This window comes from Passer montanus, unplaced genomic scaffold, assembly GCF_014805655.1.
Source record: "Passer montanus isolate IOZ18808 unplaced genomic scaffold, ASM1480565v1 scaffold114, whole genome shotgun sequence".
NCBI lineage: Eukaryota > Metazoa > Chordata > Aves > Passeriformes > Passeridae > Passer > Passer montanus.
In genome coordinates, this window is record NW_024358058.1 from 49555 (window position 1) to 68452 (window position 18898).

At 44.7% G+C, this 18898-nt stretch overlaps 1 protein-coding gene across 10 annotated transcripts in view; it reads left to right on the forward strand.

The window, feature by feature from the left end:
- Positions 1 to 16055, forward strand: part of LOC120496387 (excitatory amino acid transporter 4-like) — a 38771-nt gene extending 22716 nt beyond the window's left edge. For 3 of the 10 annotated variants that reach the window (XM_039696788.1, XM_039696784.1, XM_039696786.1), the window contains 10 exons: positions 1118 to 1220; positions 1753 to 2010; positions 2867 to 3004; positions 3801 to 4005; positions 4865 to 4907; positions 5436 to 5776; positions 7979 to 8212; positions 9243 to 9437; positions 9867 to 10001; positions 11391 to 11589. In XM_039696788.1, the coding sequence (XP_039552722.1) occupies positions 1797 to 2010; positions 2867 to 3004; positions 3801 to 4005; positions 4865 to 4907; positions 5436 to 5776; positions 7979 to 8212; positions 9243 to 9437; positions 9867 to 10001; positions 11391 to 11589 (1704 nt within the window). In that variant the 5' untranslated portion in view covers positions 1118 to 1220; positions 1753 to 1796. The other 7 variants (XM_039696787.1, XM_039696789.1, XM_039696785.1 and 4 more) reach the window with 5 other exon arrangements.
- The last annotated feature ends 2843 nt before the right edge of the window (positions 16056 to 18898 follow it).

Genomic DNA, 18898 nt, shown 5'->3' on the forward strand with positions numbered 1-18898 from the left:
AACTCTATATCTGGAAGGCTATAAATGATACAAGTTTATTGCAGGACACAAGGGGATTGAATTCATAGTTTCTAAACCTACTGTCAGGTTCAGATGGCACAATCTCAATGAACCAAAAGGATCTCACAGTTTATTTTTCTCAGGTGTAGCTGTGAAAAGCAGGACTGGCAGTGAAAGGAAGACAGGCAAACTTTTCACACAGTCTGGTGTGTATTGTCTCCATCAACAGATAAAAGTGGGGTAATAGTAAGGTAATGGTAATAGTAAGGAATGGAATGCTTGGTCAAGCTGGAATGAGTGGACCAAAATCCATGGAATGCTCTTTGCTGACCTAAAAGCTGGGGTGACCACAGTAGCACTGCTAGGTTCCTGCAACAAATACATATAATCTTTGCCAGGGGCCTTTGTGCAGCTTAGCCTTGGGAGAGCTTAGAGTGACCTGGCTGGGCCACCTCAGGTGTGTCTGCTGTTCTGAACCTCATGAAGGCATTAGCATCTACACAAACAAAGCTTGTCTCAGAATGAAGGTTGATCTCCACCTTCTGTGCACGACCTTGCAATCTCGTACCACAAAGATGCTCCTCTTTAAGGCAATGTCTTCAGTTCATTATAGGCATTTATCTGGGTCCAAGTGGAAGATACTAGGTGTGTAATTTATAGAGAACATAATCTCATTTGTGAGGGTTTCTTTGATTTAAATTTAGGATTACAAATGGACTAGCACTTATTTGACTTGCAACACCAAAGAAGGTTTTCCAGCACTTGCTGATGTGCTAAGGTGACTTTGTTCTTCTTTGGTTTCATTTAGGTTTGTATTACCTTTGTAAATTCCTGGGAATAAGAATAATTTTCAGACCTTCCATCTGTCAAGGCACAGTGACAGAAGGAAAATGGCACCTGCATAATCAGGCAATAATCTTCCTCATTATGTGAACTGTTGAGTGGCTGGTGCCTTCTAGCACTCTAGAGGGGACTCATGTGCCTCCTTGTTCTTCTGTTCTGAGGAATATGGAAATAACAGTAAAAACTAAACAGATAAAGTACAGTAGATTGTCCAGGCCTTTCAGCCAGTTGGTAATGGAGCAGAATTGGTTATTTATTTATCTCTTTGGAGTAGGTTTGATTTCAATGTTAGTATTTATGAAGACGGAACATCAGGTTAATCCTATCAGTGGAGTTTGACAAGAGATACTACTTGAAAGTCCTGTTGTGTTTCAAAGGTAAGTCAGTAAATAAAGTCTTATTCTCAGGCTCCATGTAAGGCAAGGGGATATTGTTCCATAGCACCGATTGCTGTCATGGGGAAAGTTGTTGTGGTAGGGACCTGTCCACCTTGGAGGTGCATCAGGAATGTTGTTTGCTGCTTGGTTTTGCTTGGAAGAATGGTATATAAGAAGGGGGTTTGTTGCCAGTTGATAAAAATTAATTCCATTCCAAAGTGGTCAAAATTTGAACAAGTCTGGGTAGCTGTGGAGTCTGTTCTGGCTGCCCAAGCCAACATAAAACACTCCTCAGTGCAGGTTGGGTGCTATAGGGGCCAGAGCTTCTCTAGAGGTACCAAAGCAGTAGTGACAAGACCCTGGCAGCCCTTTACATATCCTTCCCCAAGGGCTGCTCCTTGCAGATGGTCAGAGTAGGTCATTAATCAACTTTAAATAAACCTTCATAAGCAGACCCCAGGGAAATGACCTAAAGACGAAGACAAGATGCACCACAGCTTATGCTTTCCTGCCTGTATTTCTCCCTGCCCAGCCTAGGCAGAGCTGTGCCTGGAGGACTAAGCAGCTGTGCTGACCATGAGCGAGCAGAGCCACGTCAACAGCCTGTTCCTCAACGAGGATGCAGCCAAGCGGCTTCACGCCGACAGCCGGGTGCAGCAGTTCCGGCAGGCTGTGCGCAAGCGGGCGGCGCGGGCCAAGAAGCGGATGCACAGCATCACAGCTGAGAGCGCTAAAAGCTTCTTCAGGAGAAATGCCTTCGTCCTGTTCACCATTGCTGCGGTCCTACTAGGTATGGAGCTGGTGGCAACACCAGGCACCATTTATAAATATGGGGAAATGTTGTTTATTTTACAAAGATTTTTATTTTATCACAGTGATTTGACTGAGGAGTTGAAGCTGATGAGCTGGCAGCTAAAAGTGCTGCCTACATCATGAGTACTTTTGTGTGCAAGATCAAGGGACCCAACAGACAGTATGTATGTGGGAGGGAGTCCTTGTTGATCCTTTCTAGCGCAGTATAGAAACAGTCTATAATAGAAAGAGTTTGATGGTCCAACTCAACCAATCCTTGTAAATCATCCAGGTTTCTTCAGACGCATCCTGTGAGTGCAGCTGTAGGCACAAGGGCTTTTCAGATTCGTCCCACAGCTTTAGCCTGACAGGACCGGAAATGCTGCAAATGGCCATGATACAATGCAAACCAAATCTGCTTAGCAAATATCAGGTTGTCCCTAGCTTTTGATCCAGGCTACATGACTCTAACTGGCTGAATTCAGCTTTAAGAGGTGAGTAGACAAAGAATCTGAACTGTGTAGTCACACTTATTTTAGTCTGTGAGATCATATCTCTCATCACAGCATTTTGTATTCATGAGCTTCCTGGGAACAGACTCCAGAAGAACAATAGACAGGGAACAAGGAGACCTGTGGTTTTGCTCAAGACTCCTCTGCACATAAATACATCAGAGGGAGAGAGAGCATACCATAAAAACTGGATCAAAGCCTTCTAGAAAATGAGCATTTGTTCCTTTGGAAAGAAGAGGAAGTCAGAATAAATGAGAAGAGAAAAACCACATTGTAGGACTGAGGGACAGACCACTGGATCACACTGTCCCACTTCCATTCTCATCCCTTGCTGATCCACAGGGATTATCCTGGCCTTCTCCCTCCGACCCTACCAACTGACCTATCGCCAGATCAAGTATTTCTCCTTCCCCGGTGAGCTGCTGATGCGTATGCTCCAGATGCTGGTTCTTCCTCTCATTGTCTCTAGCTTGATTACAGGTGAGAAGTACTTTCTGCTGCTTTCAGCCAAGACAATGGTCAGCAAAGCTGTTATTCGGGTACCTCTTGGTGACCCAGCTGGAGGTGCTTGGATTAGCTTGGCTAGTAGTGACAAGCCTGAATCTACAGCCATAGGGAACGTGATCCACACTGAGACCCCTGCCGGCTCAGCAGTAGTGCAGAGAAGCAGAAGACCTTGTGCTTTCTCTTAGAAGACTGGGGAAAATACAATGCAGTGGTTCCAATGCCCAGCACTAGTAAGGATTTAATCCTACATAACTTCAAATGTCTCCAAGTTTCTTGCCCAAGTAAAATTCAGGTTTTCTCCAGCCTAGAGAAGGTTAATTTTTGTTAGTTCAAAAGGATTGATCACCAGCTGGAGAGCTTGTTTTACCCAGATCCTCAAGTAAGACATGACAAACAAGTTTTCAGACAGCAGTAGGGACTGCAAGGTGTTCCACCTGCTGAAACATCCCACCATTAGGGATTGAAAGGCCCAGTGTACTAGGAGGGGATTATTTCCCTTCTGAGAGCTTTAAAAGAAAATTGCTACATTCCCAAATGCAGACTAAGATCCACCAGTGCTATGCTTCTTCATGACCACAAGCCACATTCTTCCATATCAACACCACCCTGGAACTCCAAATTCTGTTCCTTGTAGGCTGTGCTTCCTAGAGACCCTAGCTCCCTGTCCAAATCATGCATGAGCCTTGCACCCTTTGAATCTTCCTCAAGCTTTCCCTTTCTCTCTAAGACGATGGGCATCCTCACATTGTCTCTCTGTGTGACACCCCAGGAATGGCCTCACTGGACAGCAGAGTCTCAGGGAAGATGGGGATGCGGGCTATCATCTACTACATGGTGACCACAATCATAGCTGTCTTCATTGGCATCTTCATGGTGATCATCATACATCCAGGAAAAGGATCTAAGGACAAACTTCACAGAGAAGGCAGAATTGAGCAGGTGCAGACCACAGATGCCTTCATGGACTTGGTGAGGTAGGTAAACAAGATGGTCTCATGTTGAGACCATATCACTGAGATTACATTCCTCCAGGGAACATCCTTTTGAAGTATCACAGCTTTAGGCATACAGTCTTAGGGAAAGAGGTTAAAGGCTGAGTCTTGGCAAACCTAGTACTTCTAGCTTAGTCTAGCTAACTGGCTTTGCCACTCTGAGACTGAGTGCTTGGCCTGGAGTCCAGCCCTTCTCCAGAGGTATTAATGTAAGAGGTCACAGTGTACTCAACAAAACAAGTAATGAAAACCATCAGTGGGCTACCTAGCTTTCAGAAATTCACCTGGCAAAGGCTACTGCAAATATCCATCTTCAATGACAAAAGGAAATCAAGGAAGTGGTCCCAAGACATTGCCTTTTCTTCCCTTGCTGTGACCTTACTCAGTGAATTGCAAAGTTGTATCATCTCAAGCAGTATAAAGCCGTGTTTTTGAGGTACAAGATAACAGAGAGCTCACGACAGCTGTGGAGGTGAGGCTGAGAGCAAGGCAGTGTATTAATCATTGTAGTATGGTATTGTTTCAAGGCTCAGTTGGGTTTGATGATGATTTTACAATGTACCTATATCCCAGGACAGTATGTGTGTCATCTCTTTCCACATACCTGAATAACCTTCTGGAGTCTGAAAACATGTAGTGGAAGTCTAACTAGTTGCAAGAGATGCTGGGTCCAGATCAGCATATTCCTTTCTTCTCTCAGTCAGACCAAAAGGGCTTAAGTGGACATTGTGAAAGTTGTGACGTCAGACATTGCTCCAGGACGAAGAAGTTGGCCAGGAAGCCCACGTTTTCTTCCTACTTCAACAGGACAATAACTCTTTCCTTTTTTTATCTACTGCAGGAATATGTTCCCACCCAACCTGGTAGAAGCCTGCTTCAAACAGGTATGAAATCTCATCTTTGCACCTTGTACCCTGGACCATGGTCCTATCTACTTCTCTGAGGGATAGACTAGCACTTTATTCCCCAGGTCTGACTGCTGCAGGAGGCACTGCAAATGTTAGTCTGTATTATAGCATCTCCCATGCAAGCTTTTCAAACTGTCTGTACATGCGGTCTTCAACCTCCCTCCCGTCCCACAGAGGCAGGAAGGGTTTGCATGATCTCGGGTTGCAGGCTTGGACTGGCAGTGATATGGAATAGATTCTCCAAGAATCTGTCTCTTCTGTAGTGCTAGTGCCCTTAGAAGCAGCACAAAGGGTTATCAGAGAAGTCAGCATATCTCAGTCGTAGCGACATGAGATGCTCTAATGGTCTCTTTTGACCTTCTGTTATATGAACTTTCTGACCTTTCTGGTGAAAGCACTAAACTGGGGACCTTGAGAACAGGCAAAGCATATAAGAGCCTAGCATGTGTCCTGATCATCTGAACTGGAGCCTGTGAGTGCATTTGATAATCTCTGTCTTTTCAGTACAAGACTCAGTACAGCACGAGGGTCTTCACCAGAACCATCCTCCACAGCAGCAATGCCACAGCAGGTGTGGCAACCACTCAGATCCCTGTGCCTGAGAATTTCACCAGCATCATGGAGAATGTCACTCATGCCCTGGGAACCATCTCTGAGGTGCTGACCTTGGAAGAAGTCATTCCCATCCCAGGCTCAGCCAATGGGGTGAACGCGCTGGGGCTGGTAGTGTTCTCCATGTGCTTCGGTTTGATGATCGGCAGCATGAAGCAGAAGGGACGGCCCCTGCGGGAGTTCTTTAACTGCCTCAACGAAGCCATCATGAGGCTGGTGGCCATTATCATCTGGTGAGGAGCACGGCCGGTTGGAGCAGGAGGTCTGCAGGTGCAGTTTCCATTGACATGATGAGAAGTGGGGTAGCTTTAAGGATTTCATGCACAAGACAGGAAAAGCAGATGGGCATAGCTCTACTTTGGCTCCATCAAGCTGGAGGGAAAAGTCTGGATGGGATATTTGTTCAGATTTCATTTCCTGTTCTTTTTGTTTTTACCTTAGAAATATCAGGTACACCAGGACTTGCTTTTCTTGAGGCTTCTGGAAACATCCTTGGAAGACCAGAAAGATGGAGTGGATGATCTCTTAGCCTTACCAACAGGAGTAGGGTGTGGGGGTTTCTCACCAAAAGCTTTCCATCCAGCTGTGTTCCAGGAGTCTAACTTAGCTATGAATCACAGTAACCCTTTGCCCCTTTCCTGCTTTCAGGGTGGCAGCTGTATGCAGTAATGCAGTAGCTCTGAGAACTGAGCTGGGCTGAGAGGATCAGCTCAAAGTTACTGCCTTTCAGATCCTTTCCAGATCATGACTCCTCTGGAGCCCAGCTGCTCATTGCTTTCTGTGTAAGGCTGCCTATGACACATGGTGCAGACAAACAAGGCATTGCTGAGACAAGTCTACTCTAGAAGGCATCATTTTACCAAAAATGGTTATTTTAAGCTTTTTACTCAATTAGGGCTCAAACTTTTGCCAGGTACTGCAAAATAGGACAGATGCAGCTTTGGCAGAACACATGCAAATGTCTGATAGGGAAGAAATCTGTCAGCCTGACACCCTCTCCCATTTTAGATCAGTCCAACTTCCTTTCCTTGGTCTTATAAGTCACAGTCTTGTATCTGAAAGCAAAGTCCCAAGCACAGAAGAACAGGCCTTACAGAAAAAGGCACAAAGGGGAAGAATATCCCTGAGCTCATAGGAGATGTTGGGAAGCCCCACACCCCCCCTTTTACTCCGTGGATCTTTTACTCCATGGATCTTTTACTCCATGTCTGAACCAGAATTTGGGGCTTTTCTTTCCTAAGAACAGGTAAGACTTGCCTGGAGGCACAGAAGCAAGAGCATGAGCACCATGGAACAAGTAGACATGCGCACTACTCCAGAGACCTTCAACACCCCTCCTTAGACCTCCCTTTAGATGAAGGAAGGCAGGGTGTTTATGTATAGAACATTGGTTACACTTGGGACACTGTCTGTGCATGCCTTCTGGTAGCCACAATCTGCAGACCATCTCCCAGAAGCTTGTTTTTCCTGGGGAGATCTGATCACTGGTTGCAGCCAAGGATGTGTTCTAACAGGAACGTCAGAGGAAATGAAATATTTATTAAATCCTTTCCTGAAACTTTTCCAAACCTCCCAGGCTAAGCTGGAGTTTGGCATGTGGAACTCTGAGCCTTGTGCATGAGGTGCATGTGAGCTCTTGAGCTGCAGAGTCCCAGCCCTGAGAGATGTGGCCATGGAGCTGGAATTTTCTTTGGTCTGATTATTATATTAGTGCCCATTATTCTCTCCATATCTTACTTATGTCTTCTTTTCTGTGGATCCTCAGTGCTGCTTGTCAGCTGCATTGTTATGGATGGGGGGAAAAAGACACGAGGAATGGAAAAGATAGTAGAATACCTCAAAATGGGATTTTATATAAGCCATGGCTGCTTTCACAGGTGTTGGTGTGTCCAGTCCTTTTTGCACCAGATCTGGAATCCCTAGATATTCATAATCCCTAAATGTGAGCATCTGAAGATAGCAAGGCTGATATCCCAGAGCCTATAGGATACTCTTGCTTTTACTCCCTGATTCCCTGTTTCTCCTGTACTTTCCTGTGCCTCTCAGGAAAAAAAAAATACTGTCAGCCCAAGCTCTGTTAGGAAAGGAAGGGACTCTGAAGGTTTCTCTATATAACCTTCCTTATCAATGCTAGAAAGAGTGTCGTAGAAATGTAGAAAACCCAAAAAGAGGAGAAAACTGCCCATGCTGTGTGTAAAGCAGAATGCTGAGGTCTCCAGGCATGCACCAAGAGCTGATTTTTGACCATGTGATGAACAAGTCCCAGCTCTCTCCAGGTTTCTAGAAAAGAAGCCAGAAGTGTAATCCAGTGATTAGGCTCAGTGAGCACTTACGGTATGCTGGCTTATTGGGGATTTATCCAGACAGCATGTGTTAAAGCTGGTGTGAAAGTATGGGAGCCAGTCCTGACCATCAGCTTTGTGTTTCTGTCACAGGTATGCTCCAGTTGGGATCATGTTTTTGATTGCGGGCAAAATCCTGGAGATGGATGACTTAGCAGTGATGGGAGGCCAGCTGGGGATGTACACGCTCACTGTCATTGTTGGACTCCTCATTCACGCCCTTTGCATCCTGCCTCTGCTCTACTTCATTGTCACTCACCGAAACCCCTGGGTGTTCATTGCAGGGCTCCTGCAGGCTCTCATCACAGCCCTGGGCACCTCCTCCAGGTATGATGGCTGTGTAGGAGTGGGGTCTGGGCTCATACTATGAGGATACTACATCTCAGCTCTCCATTGCTCTCAATGCAGCACTGTGGTCTCACAATTTCTAGCACTAACAGCTTTTTGCAGTGAACCAGCCAAACTCATTTGGGAGTGGGAAGGTTCCCACTGCCCTCCTCAGGAGCCGTATTCACAGGACCAGCTCTGACCATCAGTGAATGGTCCATATTCCTCCTGACCAAACATGAGGATGACTTTGCTTACCACTGAAATGCTGAGCTCAGGACAAATATCCTGCTGAATCACAGCCTTATTTCACATGCACATACCTCTCACATGTACTTGCACACATTTCACATCCCAGGCACACAGACTGTATGCAGCTGTCATTAAACTTCCCAGAAACCTGGGCAAAGCATCAAGACCAGTATGTTCAATGACTCACACTGCCATGTTGCACAGCCAAAGCAAGGGATGGTAGATAACTGTTGTTTCACTAAGTGCTATATTTCTTTTTATTTTGGTGTCCTGGCAAGCACATAGCAGGCTCTTCCACATACATTCTCAAACCAAAACACACAGCATTTTTCCTGCTTATGTTCTCTTTCAGAAACAGTTCTTTGCTTTCTCTGCAAGATATATTCTCAAACGTATCATTCTTGTCTAATGGACTGAGAGGGATGAGAAAGGGCTCAAGTTTTTTTAATAGCAGAAAAGGAGTTCTGGTCTTGAGACTCTGCCCTATGTACCCTGAATCCTCCTTCTTTTGGTGTTATACCAGCATCATCAGCCTCAGGGTTATACAGCCCCTGTTCCAACCTCCTGAGAAAAGCCATGTCAGAATGTGTAACTGCAGCATGCATCATATCTGAGGAAGCCTTGCTTAGACTGTCCTTTCTTCTAGCAGTTTCTGGCCTCTGGCTCACGTGGCAGGGTGAAAAAGCAGGCGGGTAAGGTCACAAACCAGGCACAGGCTTAGTCCTTCTTCCAAAGTTGGCATATATGCAATTCATGTGGTTTTGTAAATTCCTTTCAGCTCAGCGACTCTGCCCATAACCTTCAGGTGCCTGGAAGAAAACAATGGTGTGGACAGGCGCATCACAAGGTTTGTGCTGCCTGTGGGAGCCACAATTAATATGGACGGCACTGCTCTGTACGAGGCCCTTGCAGCCATCTTCATTGCACAAGTCAACAACTATGAACTTGACTTTGGGCAAATCATCACAATAAGGTGACTTTTGAAAGAGTTTTGGGACTACAGAAAGGGTTTCAGTTTTGTTGGCTTATCTGAGGTGTGATCAGGTTCCTCTTTTGCTCAGAAGAGACAATAAGGGAAAAAATAGTATGGGAAAGAAGGGTTGTACTATAAATCCAGGTGTCAAAGCACACGTGGACACTATGTGTTTGAGGCTCCGCTTGAGCCCTTCTTGCCTGTCCAGGTCTTAGGAAAAGCTGTGGTGTGCAGTCTTTTATGAGGAGGTGTCTGGCAGGGGCAGCCTGGCATTGTTTTGATGTCCCATGTGTCACCATCCTTCTTGGTGACCAGGGCAAAAAGGCTGCCAAGACAATTATGAGTTTGAGCTACTTCCTGACATTTCTGCAAGTGCGACCAGCTCTTTTCTTCCCTTTGCTGATAGCTCTGCTTTCCCATTCTCTCTAGCATCACTGCCACGGCAGCCAGCATCGGAGCTGCAGGTATTCCCCAGGCAGGACTGGTGACAATGGTTATAGTGCTGACATCAGTGGGGCTGCCTACTGAAGACATTACACTGATCATCGCTGTGGACTGGTTTCTGTAAGTTCCTTGCCCAGCAGGCATGCACTTCTGTGCATTCCTGCCCGTGCTTACAGATCTCATCTGTACTCCTGATGTCTCTGCTAAAAGAACACTCATTAACCTGTACCATTAAGCTTAAAACACACCTGTATCCCCTGAGACCTTTGCACAGTAGCCCTCTCTGTCCATGCTGGAGCCTTTGCCATGTGTTTCAGTGACTCAAGGCATCAGAGGCCACTTGCTGATCAGCCTGGTGACCAAACAGAATGTCGTCCATTTGCTTTATTTAAAATGCATCCAGAAATTGTTTGCAGAGTCATAGGGAAAAGCTGTGCCAATAATAAGCAAATCCACACTACAGAATGATAGTTTTGGGTTACCAAACACTGAAAGAGGGATGACACTGGGCTGCACAAAGTTGAAGAGTGTTTACATGGGTGCAAGTAGTCAGCCACACTGCTACATTTCAGTTTTCTTTCCCTTTTAAATAAAATCACTTGGGACAAGTGATTTTATAGGGGTGCTCTTAGGAACCATATTGAAGAATGCATTTGTGCACAGTCCCACCTCTTTGTCTTCTCAAACACCAAAATCCTGACAGATGGATACACTGTCAGTGTTCTCCTCTACTCTTCTGTATCTTGTATTGTTGGTTTGTAGCCAAAGCAGCCAAACTCTGCTCCCAGCCATGGCTGACCAGTTGGAAACAGTTTTGTGGAAAACCTTCACTTCTCCTGTGGACTGTGCATAAGAACACACTTGGCTGGGAAGAGCCCTGCTTCCTAATAAGCCAGGTTACTTCTTGTGCTTACTCAGCGTAGATTATTTCAGTCAGGCTCTGCTGTTACTACTGAAGGATCTGATGCGACACTGGACTGGTGACAGCTTCAGCAGCTCTGACATACTGTTGTGGTTGTGGAGAATGTCTCATTGCAAAGGGTCTTTTAGATGTGCTATTTTGCACAAAATATCTGGTGCCTTGTCTTACTGCATGCTGTCCATGCAGAGGAAATCTGCATCCACAAAAGTGCTGTCACAGGATTGCACCAGAATTTCAGCACTTTTCTTAAAACCAAATGCAACTTAAATGAAACAGATGTGCAAGGTTTTTGGAAAAGACAGTGTCCATATATAAACACAACCTTCATCTTAATTTGTGTCAAATGTAAAATTTTTCTGTAATAAATTGGGAATGCAATAAAACAGGAATGAATGTGAAGCTTGAGCTCAAGGATGTCAATCAAGGAAGGATCTCTGGGAGTAATTTTCCTGCCAGTGTTGAAGTATCCATTATTAGAATGACTTAGAAAGTAGAAAAAATTTCACTGATGATGTTTCTTGAAATAATCTTCATCCCGTTAGCTGCTACTATGAAACTCTATTTTGTTTTTCTCTCTGATTTTTCAGGGACCGTCTTAGAACAACTACAAATGTCCTGGGGGATTCTCTCGGGGCTGGCATTGTGGAGCATCTCTCCCGGCATGAGCTGGATGCGCAAGACTGCGAACTTGGTAATTCTGGGATACAGGACAAAGAACAGCTCTCCCACCTGGTTTGCCCACAGAATGACACCCACAGGCACTCCAGGAGGGAGACAGCACTGTGAAATCGGGCAGCAGAGTGCAGATTAATGCTGTAAAAAGTGAAACAGAAGTCCAGAGTGGAGGACAGAGAAAGATCCATTGTGCAAGACGCTCACTTTTCTATCACCTCTGCCACATGCAGTCTTCTCTAATCCTGTTGCTCCCTTATTTCTCTCTGACTGTCATTAAAGAGGAGAAAATTAAAGTGCAAAGAAAGCCTGATTTAGTCATTCTTATGAGGCCCAATAGTTAGACCTGAGTAAGGAAGACCTAGTGAAGGAGATGGACTAGGAGCTCCTTTATTTCTGAACTAAGTAGCCAGGTGAGTTGAATCTGTGGACTGGCACCAAAATGTTGCTGTAATTCTGTCCTGCAAGATACAGCTGCAAATTCTTCACTTGGTTAGTACCTTCATCCAAACAAGCTTTTAGCATTTACCTCCTTGCTCACAGTCCTGTGTTTGCACAGATATGCACTTGATGCTTCCTGAGAACTCCACTGGCAACCTGTTTTGTTGCAGATACTAGAGTCACCCACTTCCTGAAGGAATGTGGGATCATACAGCAGGGACAGCTGGCTGGTAGCACCAATAGGGATCAATAGGCTTCCCATTAGTGGAAGATCCTAAAGGATTGTGAAAGAAGCAAAAAGTTAAAAAATTATTATATCCATTATTCAGTCTTGAAATAGCTCTCCCCTGTACCAAGCTCTGCCAAAATCCAGTTAACTTAATTTCTCTTTAGCAAGCTCTTCTCATCCTGCTGAAACCAGGAGGGGAAACACAAAGTTTAAGAACAATTTGCCCATCTGAGCAGCTGGTGGTACATCCAGGAATGACTCCCTTCCATGCAAGATTTGCTCAGAAAACAGTTTCACTCCTCATCACAGGATTGCTAAGGAAATTATTCCTGTGCTCATCTCTGCATATTTTCAGAAGTTACTTCCCCTCAGTCACGTTGCTCTAGAATGTGCTTTCAAACACCTCTGTCTTTTTACAGATCCTTAGCTTTTATAGGCAGAGACAAATCACTTCTTAGAGCTTGCACAGGTTGCCCAAATCCCAGACTTAAAAATTCAGGATATGTTTTTCGATTCCTACCAAATGGAATTCAGCTTCTGTTTAACACACTTGGACATAAGCCCAAATTACATGCATAACATCTCAGAGTCTAAAGATAGAAGTAGGGACCTGCTTCATCCATGCTCTCTCCCCCTTCCTTGGCATGGCCAGGAATACAGCTGGTACCTCTCACACCAGTGAAGAGGACCACTAGGACTTGTTCCATAACATCCAGGTCCATGAACATCCAGAAAAATTAATGTCTATAACTTAACCAGGAAGATGTTAAGGATCCACAGTGTTGGGGCTGCTGCATTGTAGCTGTCCTGCTTTTAACAATGGCTAAGAGCAGGAATAGCAGTGAGCACCCTCCTGACCCATCAAGGTACTATCTAAACTGGCCGGTTTCACTTGAGATCTGCTCATTATTCCCAACCCCCTATGTCACTTACACCCGTCTACCCTGGCTTTACACATTGATGTTTTTCATCCCTAGCCATAACCATACACTCAGAGGTGCACATCATGGAAGGAACACCTCAGAGGCATTGCTGGAGCCAACTTTGCCAATCACAACTGCACACCTCCCCATGCTGCCATCACCAGCACTAATAAAGTTTCCTCAAACACATTTCTTGAAATGTTCAAGGCCAGATCATGAGGCTCTTTTTAGTCGTTCAGAAACTCCAGGGTTATATATTGGTGCTGCTACATCCTGAAGTCAGAGTATTCTATTTTTATGGCCTGGACAATTATTTGGAACCTGAGATTAATGCGCAAATGCATCTCTTTCATGTAAGACTGGTAGCTGAACAGGGTAACTAGAAGTGTGTGGTAGTTCTGTTTAGCAGTGGCTAGCTCCAGACTGTAAGGCAGCAAGTTGTTTGCTGACTGTGGAAGGCAGGTTGCTTATTTTGACAAGAGATCTACTCTAGCAGGAGACAAGTGAGCTGGACAACAAATGATTGTCCTTCTCTTTGTAGCACTTTTTTTATCTTGTTTGAATACTTTTATAATGTCTGCTCTTCTCCTTTCTAGACTAAACAGATCCCGTATATATCACAGGTAATAATCATTCATGTTCCTCTCCTCTGGACATTCTCCTTGCTGTTCCACATCTTTCTTGAAGTGGAATGACTAAAACTTGACACAACAATCCAACTAAAGATTTATTATTACTGAGCACTGAGGAAAGAATATTTCCTGTACATTAAGATTTAGACCTTGGACTCATGTTACCATGGTTGTTAGCAGGCTATGCATCGGCTGATCAGGATAACTGCCCCTGATGCATACATACAGCAAACTCAAGTCTGTTCATATTATCCTAACTCCTAGCAAGGTTAGACTCTTGCTTTGATGAGATGGCTCTATCTGAGGACTGGATCTTAATCAAAGAGTTTTCAGATACACTGCATCAGCTTGTATCTATAGTGACCTAAGACAGCACTAGCTTATCAATAACACTGCTCAGCTGATGAGTCTAAACCTTCATAAAGAACAGACCTGCTTATAAAACCCAATGAAGTGCTTTATTTTTTAACAATCGCATGATAGCACTGACCCTAGTCCAGTGGTAATACATGACAATTCCCACATCATATTAAACAGGACTGCTGCCTATCAAGCAATTTCCCAGCTTGTGTTTGTGCAGTTGATTATTACTACTGAAGTATGGTAATTTCAAGTTGTCCATATTGAACTGCTTCTTGGTTTTCTTTTTTTTTTTTTCAGACTACTTGTCCAACTTTTCAAGAAAACATTGAATTCTAATCCTGAACTGACTTCCGGTATAAAAAGGGCAAACTGAAGGATGAATCGGAAGATTATTGGATTGGATTCTAGCTCAAATGGGAATGAATTCTGGGAAGTCCTATGGCTTGGGTTACACAGACTAGACAGTCACAAGGGTCCCTTCTGGCTTTATAATATATGCACGTGCTTTCTGGCTTAGAGATATCGCAAAGGGTCTTTCCAACCCAATCATTTCTAAAAGCTATCTGAAAGGATTCTAATGGTACTTTAATAAAACTCAGCAGGAGTCTAATCTGTTTTTAGTTCCTGTTAGCAGACATGTACAGATATCACAAAAGGGACTCTCTATACCACATTGCATCCACATGTTCACATGTTCCCACAAAGCAGTACACACCAAGCCTTGCCATTTGTGATTTCCTGCTTTCCACACAAGATTAACAGAGCACAGACAAGTAGATGCCTCATTTTCCAACAATGCAAACCAGTATTCTTTTGGGAATTTCAGAATTCAGTTTATAGCTTTTAGCTCTGGTGTTTACCCATGTTGTTAACCAGATTATGATTGGGATTATCTGTTTACAGTATCTGAACATCAAAATATTGTCATAAATTTGCATATACTTACATATATATCTATACATATATATGAAAGAGGTGAATGTGTGCAAGCATATGTATACATAGAGTCAATTTTTTTGTTACTAATCCAAGAAGAAAAGCAAATATTACAGTCTCACTATGTGTAAAGCTGCTTATTTCATTTTGGTGCCCACCTTGACTTACTCATTTAACCCTGTACTTAAAAAAAAACAACCCTGAGGCTGTTCTACATCATTCCAGAAATGAGTCTTTCAAAGCCAGATTTCTGAGAAAGGAGCTCAATGCATGCCAATTTAGACTTGTACCTTCTGGTGATGAAATGAGAACTTCTCAATGTATAGAAAAAACTCTCTACTGTGTCCTTGTCTGTACACATCCCAAAGACCCCCATCCACACTGCATCAGTCTTGGCAAAGGCCAAGCTTTCAGAACTCAGTCAAGAATACTACTTGAGTATTCTTGTAGAATACTCAAGTATTCTACAATTGTACTTCTTGTACTTCTTCCAAATCCAGTGCTGACCTTGTACTAACTCAGCCTTCAAAACTGGATAATTGAAAGGGTTTTTATAATTTTATCCACTGTCTTTTAAAATTACCAGATATTTGTGAGCTTATGCAGTCTTTACTGCAGTCCTGCTGCTTCTACTTGCAGAAACTTTCTAAGTTTCTCCTATCTGCAAACAGATCTCTTCCTAATCGTTACAGATGGGATGAAACAGAGAGCTATGTCAATGTTAAATACACAAGTAGCTCTTGGATAAGGACATACCTCTTCAATACTAATTTGAAGAGAGAAAATCCAGGAAGAATATGGATTTTCAGTTAGGCCACATGTCACTTTATGTATGTTGCACATTGTTCCAGGAGTCAGAGCTGCTCATGAAAGCTGACCTGAAATTGTATGTTTTTCTGCTCTGCCCAAAGAAGAACTGGAAATCAGTACTGTACAGTGTGTTCATGGCATTCGTGCAATTTGACTCTGTTAATTCCTGAGGGCTTTTTCTTCATGCTGTTATTTTCAGTCAATAGTTTCCATATTTGAAAAATAAAGGGATTTTTTTCCAAAATACTTTTCCATTATTTTTTTTCTATTATTTTTCCTCAGTAATGTGACCTTCCAAAGTCAGAGACATGACTTTTCGCATGATGTATTATACTTTCTTATCTCCTGTGGCGGTGGATGTTTTGAATTTTATTTGTTTAAGAAATTGTTTAAAATGTAATGGTTTGTTCCTATTCCCTCTGTTCAGCTTTCCTAATAGTCTCTCCCTAAAGTTGTTTACCATCTGTCTTCCCCCCTTTCACCATTCTAGATCCTTCCCTGTCCATCCTCCAAGCCCTGCCCCTGCAGCTTGTCTGTCATTATTTGCTACACCCATTTATCTAGAAGCTTCATTGTCAGTTATTTCCCTTCACTCATTGTTATGCACTCTTCCTTTCCCCTTTCCTATTGGTTTTATGTTTACATTTATCCCCCCCATAACCCTCCTGTCTACCCCTTGATTTATTGTTAGGCTGTCTCCTCCTGGGAGACAGCCCCCCCTCCTTAAAAGCTGCCGTTTTTCTCTGTTTTGCGCCCTTTTGCCTCTGCCTCCCCTTCAAACTGCGACACTGCAGCACGTGTGCCATTCCTGTCATGGAGAAGAATAAAGACAGTTTGGAAACACAAACAAGGGGTCCTTCCTTCTTACTTTACCTTGATTCTTTGACGTGGGTCCACACTTCTGTCTGCTACCCTCTGCCTGCCGGTGGCTGAGGCGGGGAGCGGCCGCTCCTGACGTGCGCCAAGGGGAAAGGGGGTTGGAGGTCGCCGGCACCGGCGCTACCCCCTCCTCCTGTGCCAAGGGGAAAGGGGGTCGGAGCTCGCTGGCTCAGTTCCTGTTAGCAGACATGTACAGATATCACAAAAGGCACTCTCTATATCACATTGCATCCACATGTTCACATGTTCCCACAAAGCAGTACGCACCAAGCCTTGCCATTTGTGATTTCCTGCTTTCCACACAAGATTAACAGAGCACAAAGAAGTAGATGCCTCATTTTCCAACAATGCAAACCAGTATTCTTTTGGGAATTTCAGAATTCAGTTTATAGCTTTTAGCTCTGGTGTTTACCCATGTTGTTAACCAGATTATGATTGGGATTATATGTTTACAGTACCTGAACATCAAAATATTGTCATAAATTTGCTACCTCCTTCAGCTGCAACCAGGGTGTGGCATCAATCTCCATGTGCCTACCTCATGGGTCAAATACCAATCTCAGATTTTGACAAGGCCTTTCCCTAAAGCTTCTTCTTTGATGCCATCTTTGCCATATATCCATAAACTGACAAAGCCACATGAGGTTTGCTTCATCTGCACCAGACAGCACATAGGCACATACTTCCATCTGGAAAATCCACCCCCAGAGAAGGTTATGTGGAAGAGGTCTCAGAGGCTTAAACAATAATGGGTTTATATTACTTGCTAAAATGTTGCATTAATGGCATGGCATCTGTAGAAAGTGAAAGTTGTTTGTTCTCCTCTTGATATCCCTTTTTCTTGTCTTCTGTTCCCTAAGGGACAGGAATCAAGCTGAATAACAGGGATGCTGGGGAAAGGGCATCCCCAGTCCCACAGCACCCAAGAAAGGCAACAGCACAGACTCAGAAGTTAGACCATAAGACAACAGCAAGTTATGAGCAGGTCCGAGGTGTGGGTGCAAAGGGAGGTTGCCAGGGCTATTAAGGCCTAATAGTCCACTTGGGGTATATCTGCAATCCAGGCCACCGGTCCTGCCTCTCCAGCCATGCAGACTTCTGTGTGGTAGCAGCAGCTTGGCTGAGGGGTCTCTGAAGATTCCCAGTCAAACACCTCTGCTCAGAGCAGAAGCAATTTCTGCAGTCTGCTCAGGACTTTGTCTGATTGGATTTTGAACATCTCCAAGGATGCACATTCCACACATTGTTCCAGCACTCAATCACCCCCATTGTAAAAATGTTTCTTTGTTTAAATGAATTTGTCTTTCAATGTATGCCCATTGCCTATTGTCTTTTCACCAGATATCACTGAGACAAGTTTCAAGGCTCTTTTGAATCTTTAATCTTTCGACAGGATGGAAATGTGGGCTGAAAGGAACATAATGAAGTTCAGTGAAAAAAAATGCAATGTCCCATACCTGGAGAGGAATAACCTCATGCACCAGGACACACAAGGGGCCAAAGTGCTGAAGAGCAGCTCTGCGGAGAAGGACCTGAGGGCTCTGCTGGTCCCTGAGTTGAACCCAAGCCACTGTCATGCCCCCGCCTGACCAGGCCTGGTGAGGTTCAGGGACGGGAGCCTTCCCTCAGCACTGCTGAGGCCACGGCTGGTGAGCTGTGGGCTCTCCACTACAAGCACCCACGGACACACCATGAAGAGTCTGGAGAAGAACTGCAGAGATGATGGAGGGACTGGGCATCTCCCCTGAGGAAAGGCTGGGGGAGCTGGCACTGCAGCCTGCTGAAGGAAGGCTCAGGGGTGTCATAAATGTAGAGCAATACCTGCCTAGAGGAGGTGTGAAGACAGAGCCAGGCTCTTCTAGTAGTGCCTGGTGACAGGACAAGAGGCAATAGGTACAAAAGAAACACGGGAGGCTCCCTCAGAATATCAGGAAGGACTTTTTTTACACAGAAGCTGCCGGAGCAGTGGAACAGGGTCATTAGAGAAATTACTGAATCGCCGTTCTTGGAGCTATTCGGCGGTTGTCTGGGCAGCCGACTGCGGGGAACCGAGGAGGAAAAGGAAGGCTGGGCCAAATCACACTCACGCTGGCCGTGTCCCTCCCTCTGGCACCGGCCGGGCCGGGACCGGGGCTCGAACGCGCGCTCGCGGGCGGGCTCGGACGTGCGCGCCGCCACGCGACCCCGCGCGGGCGGGGCGGGCGCTGCGA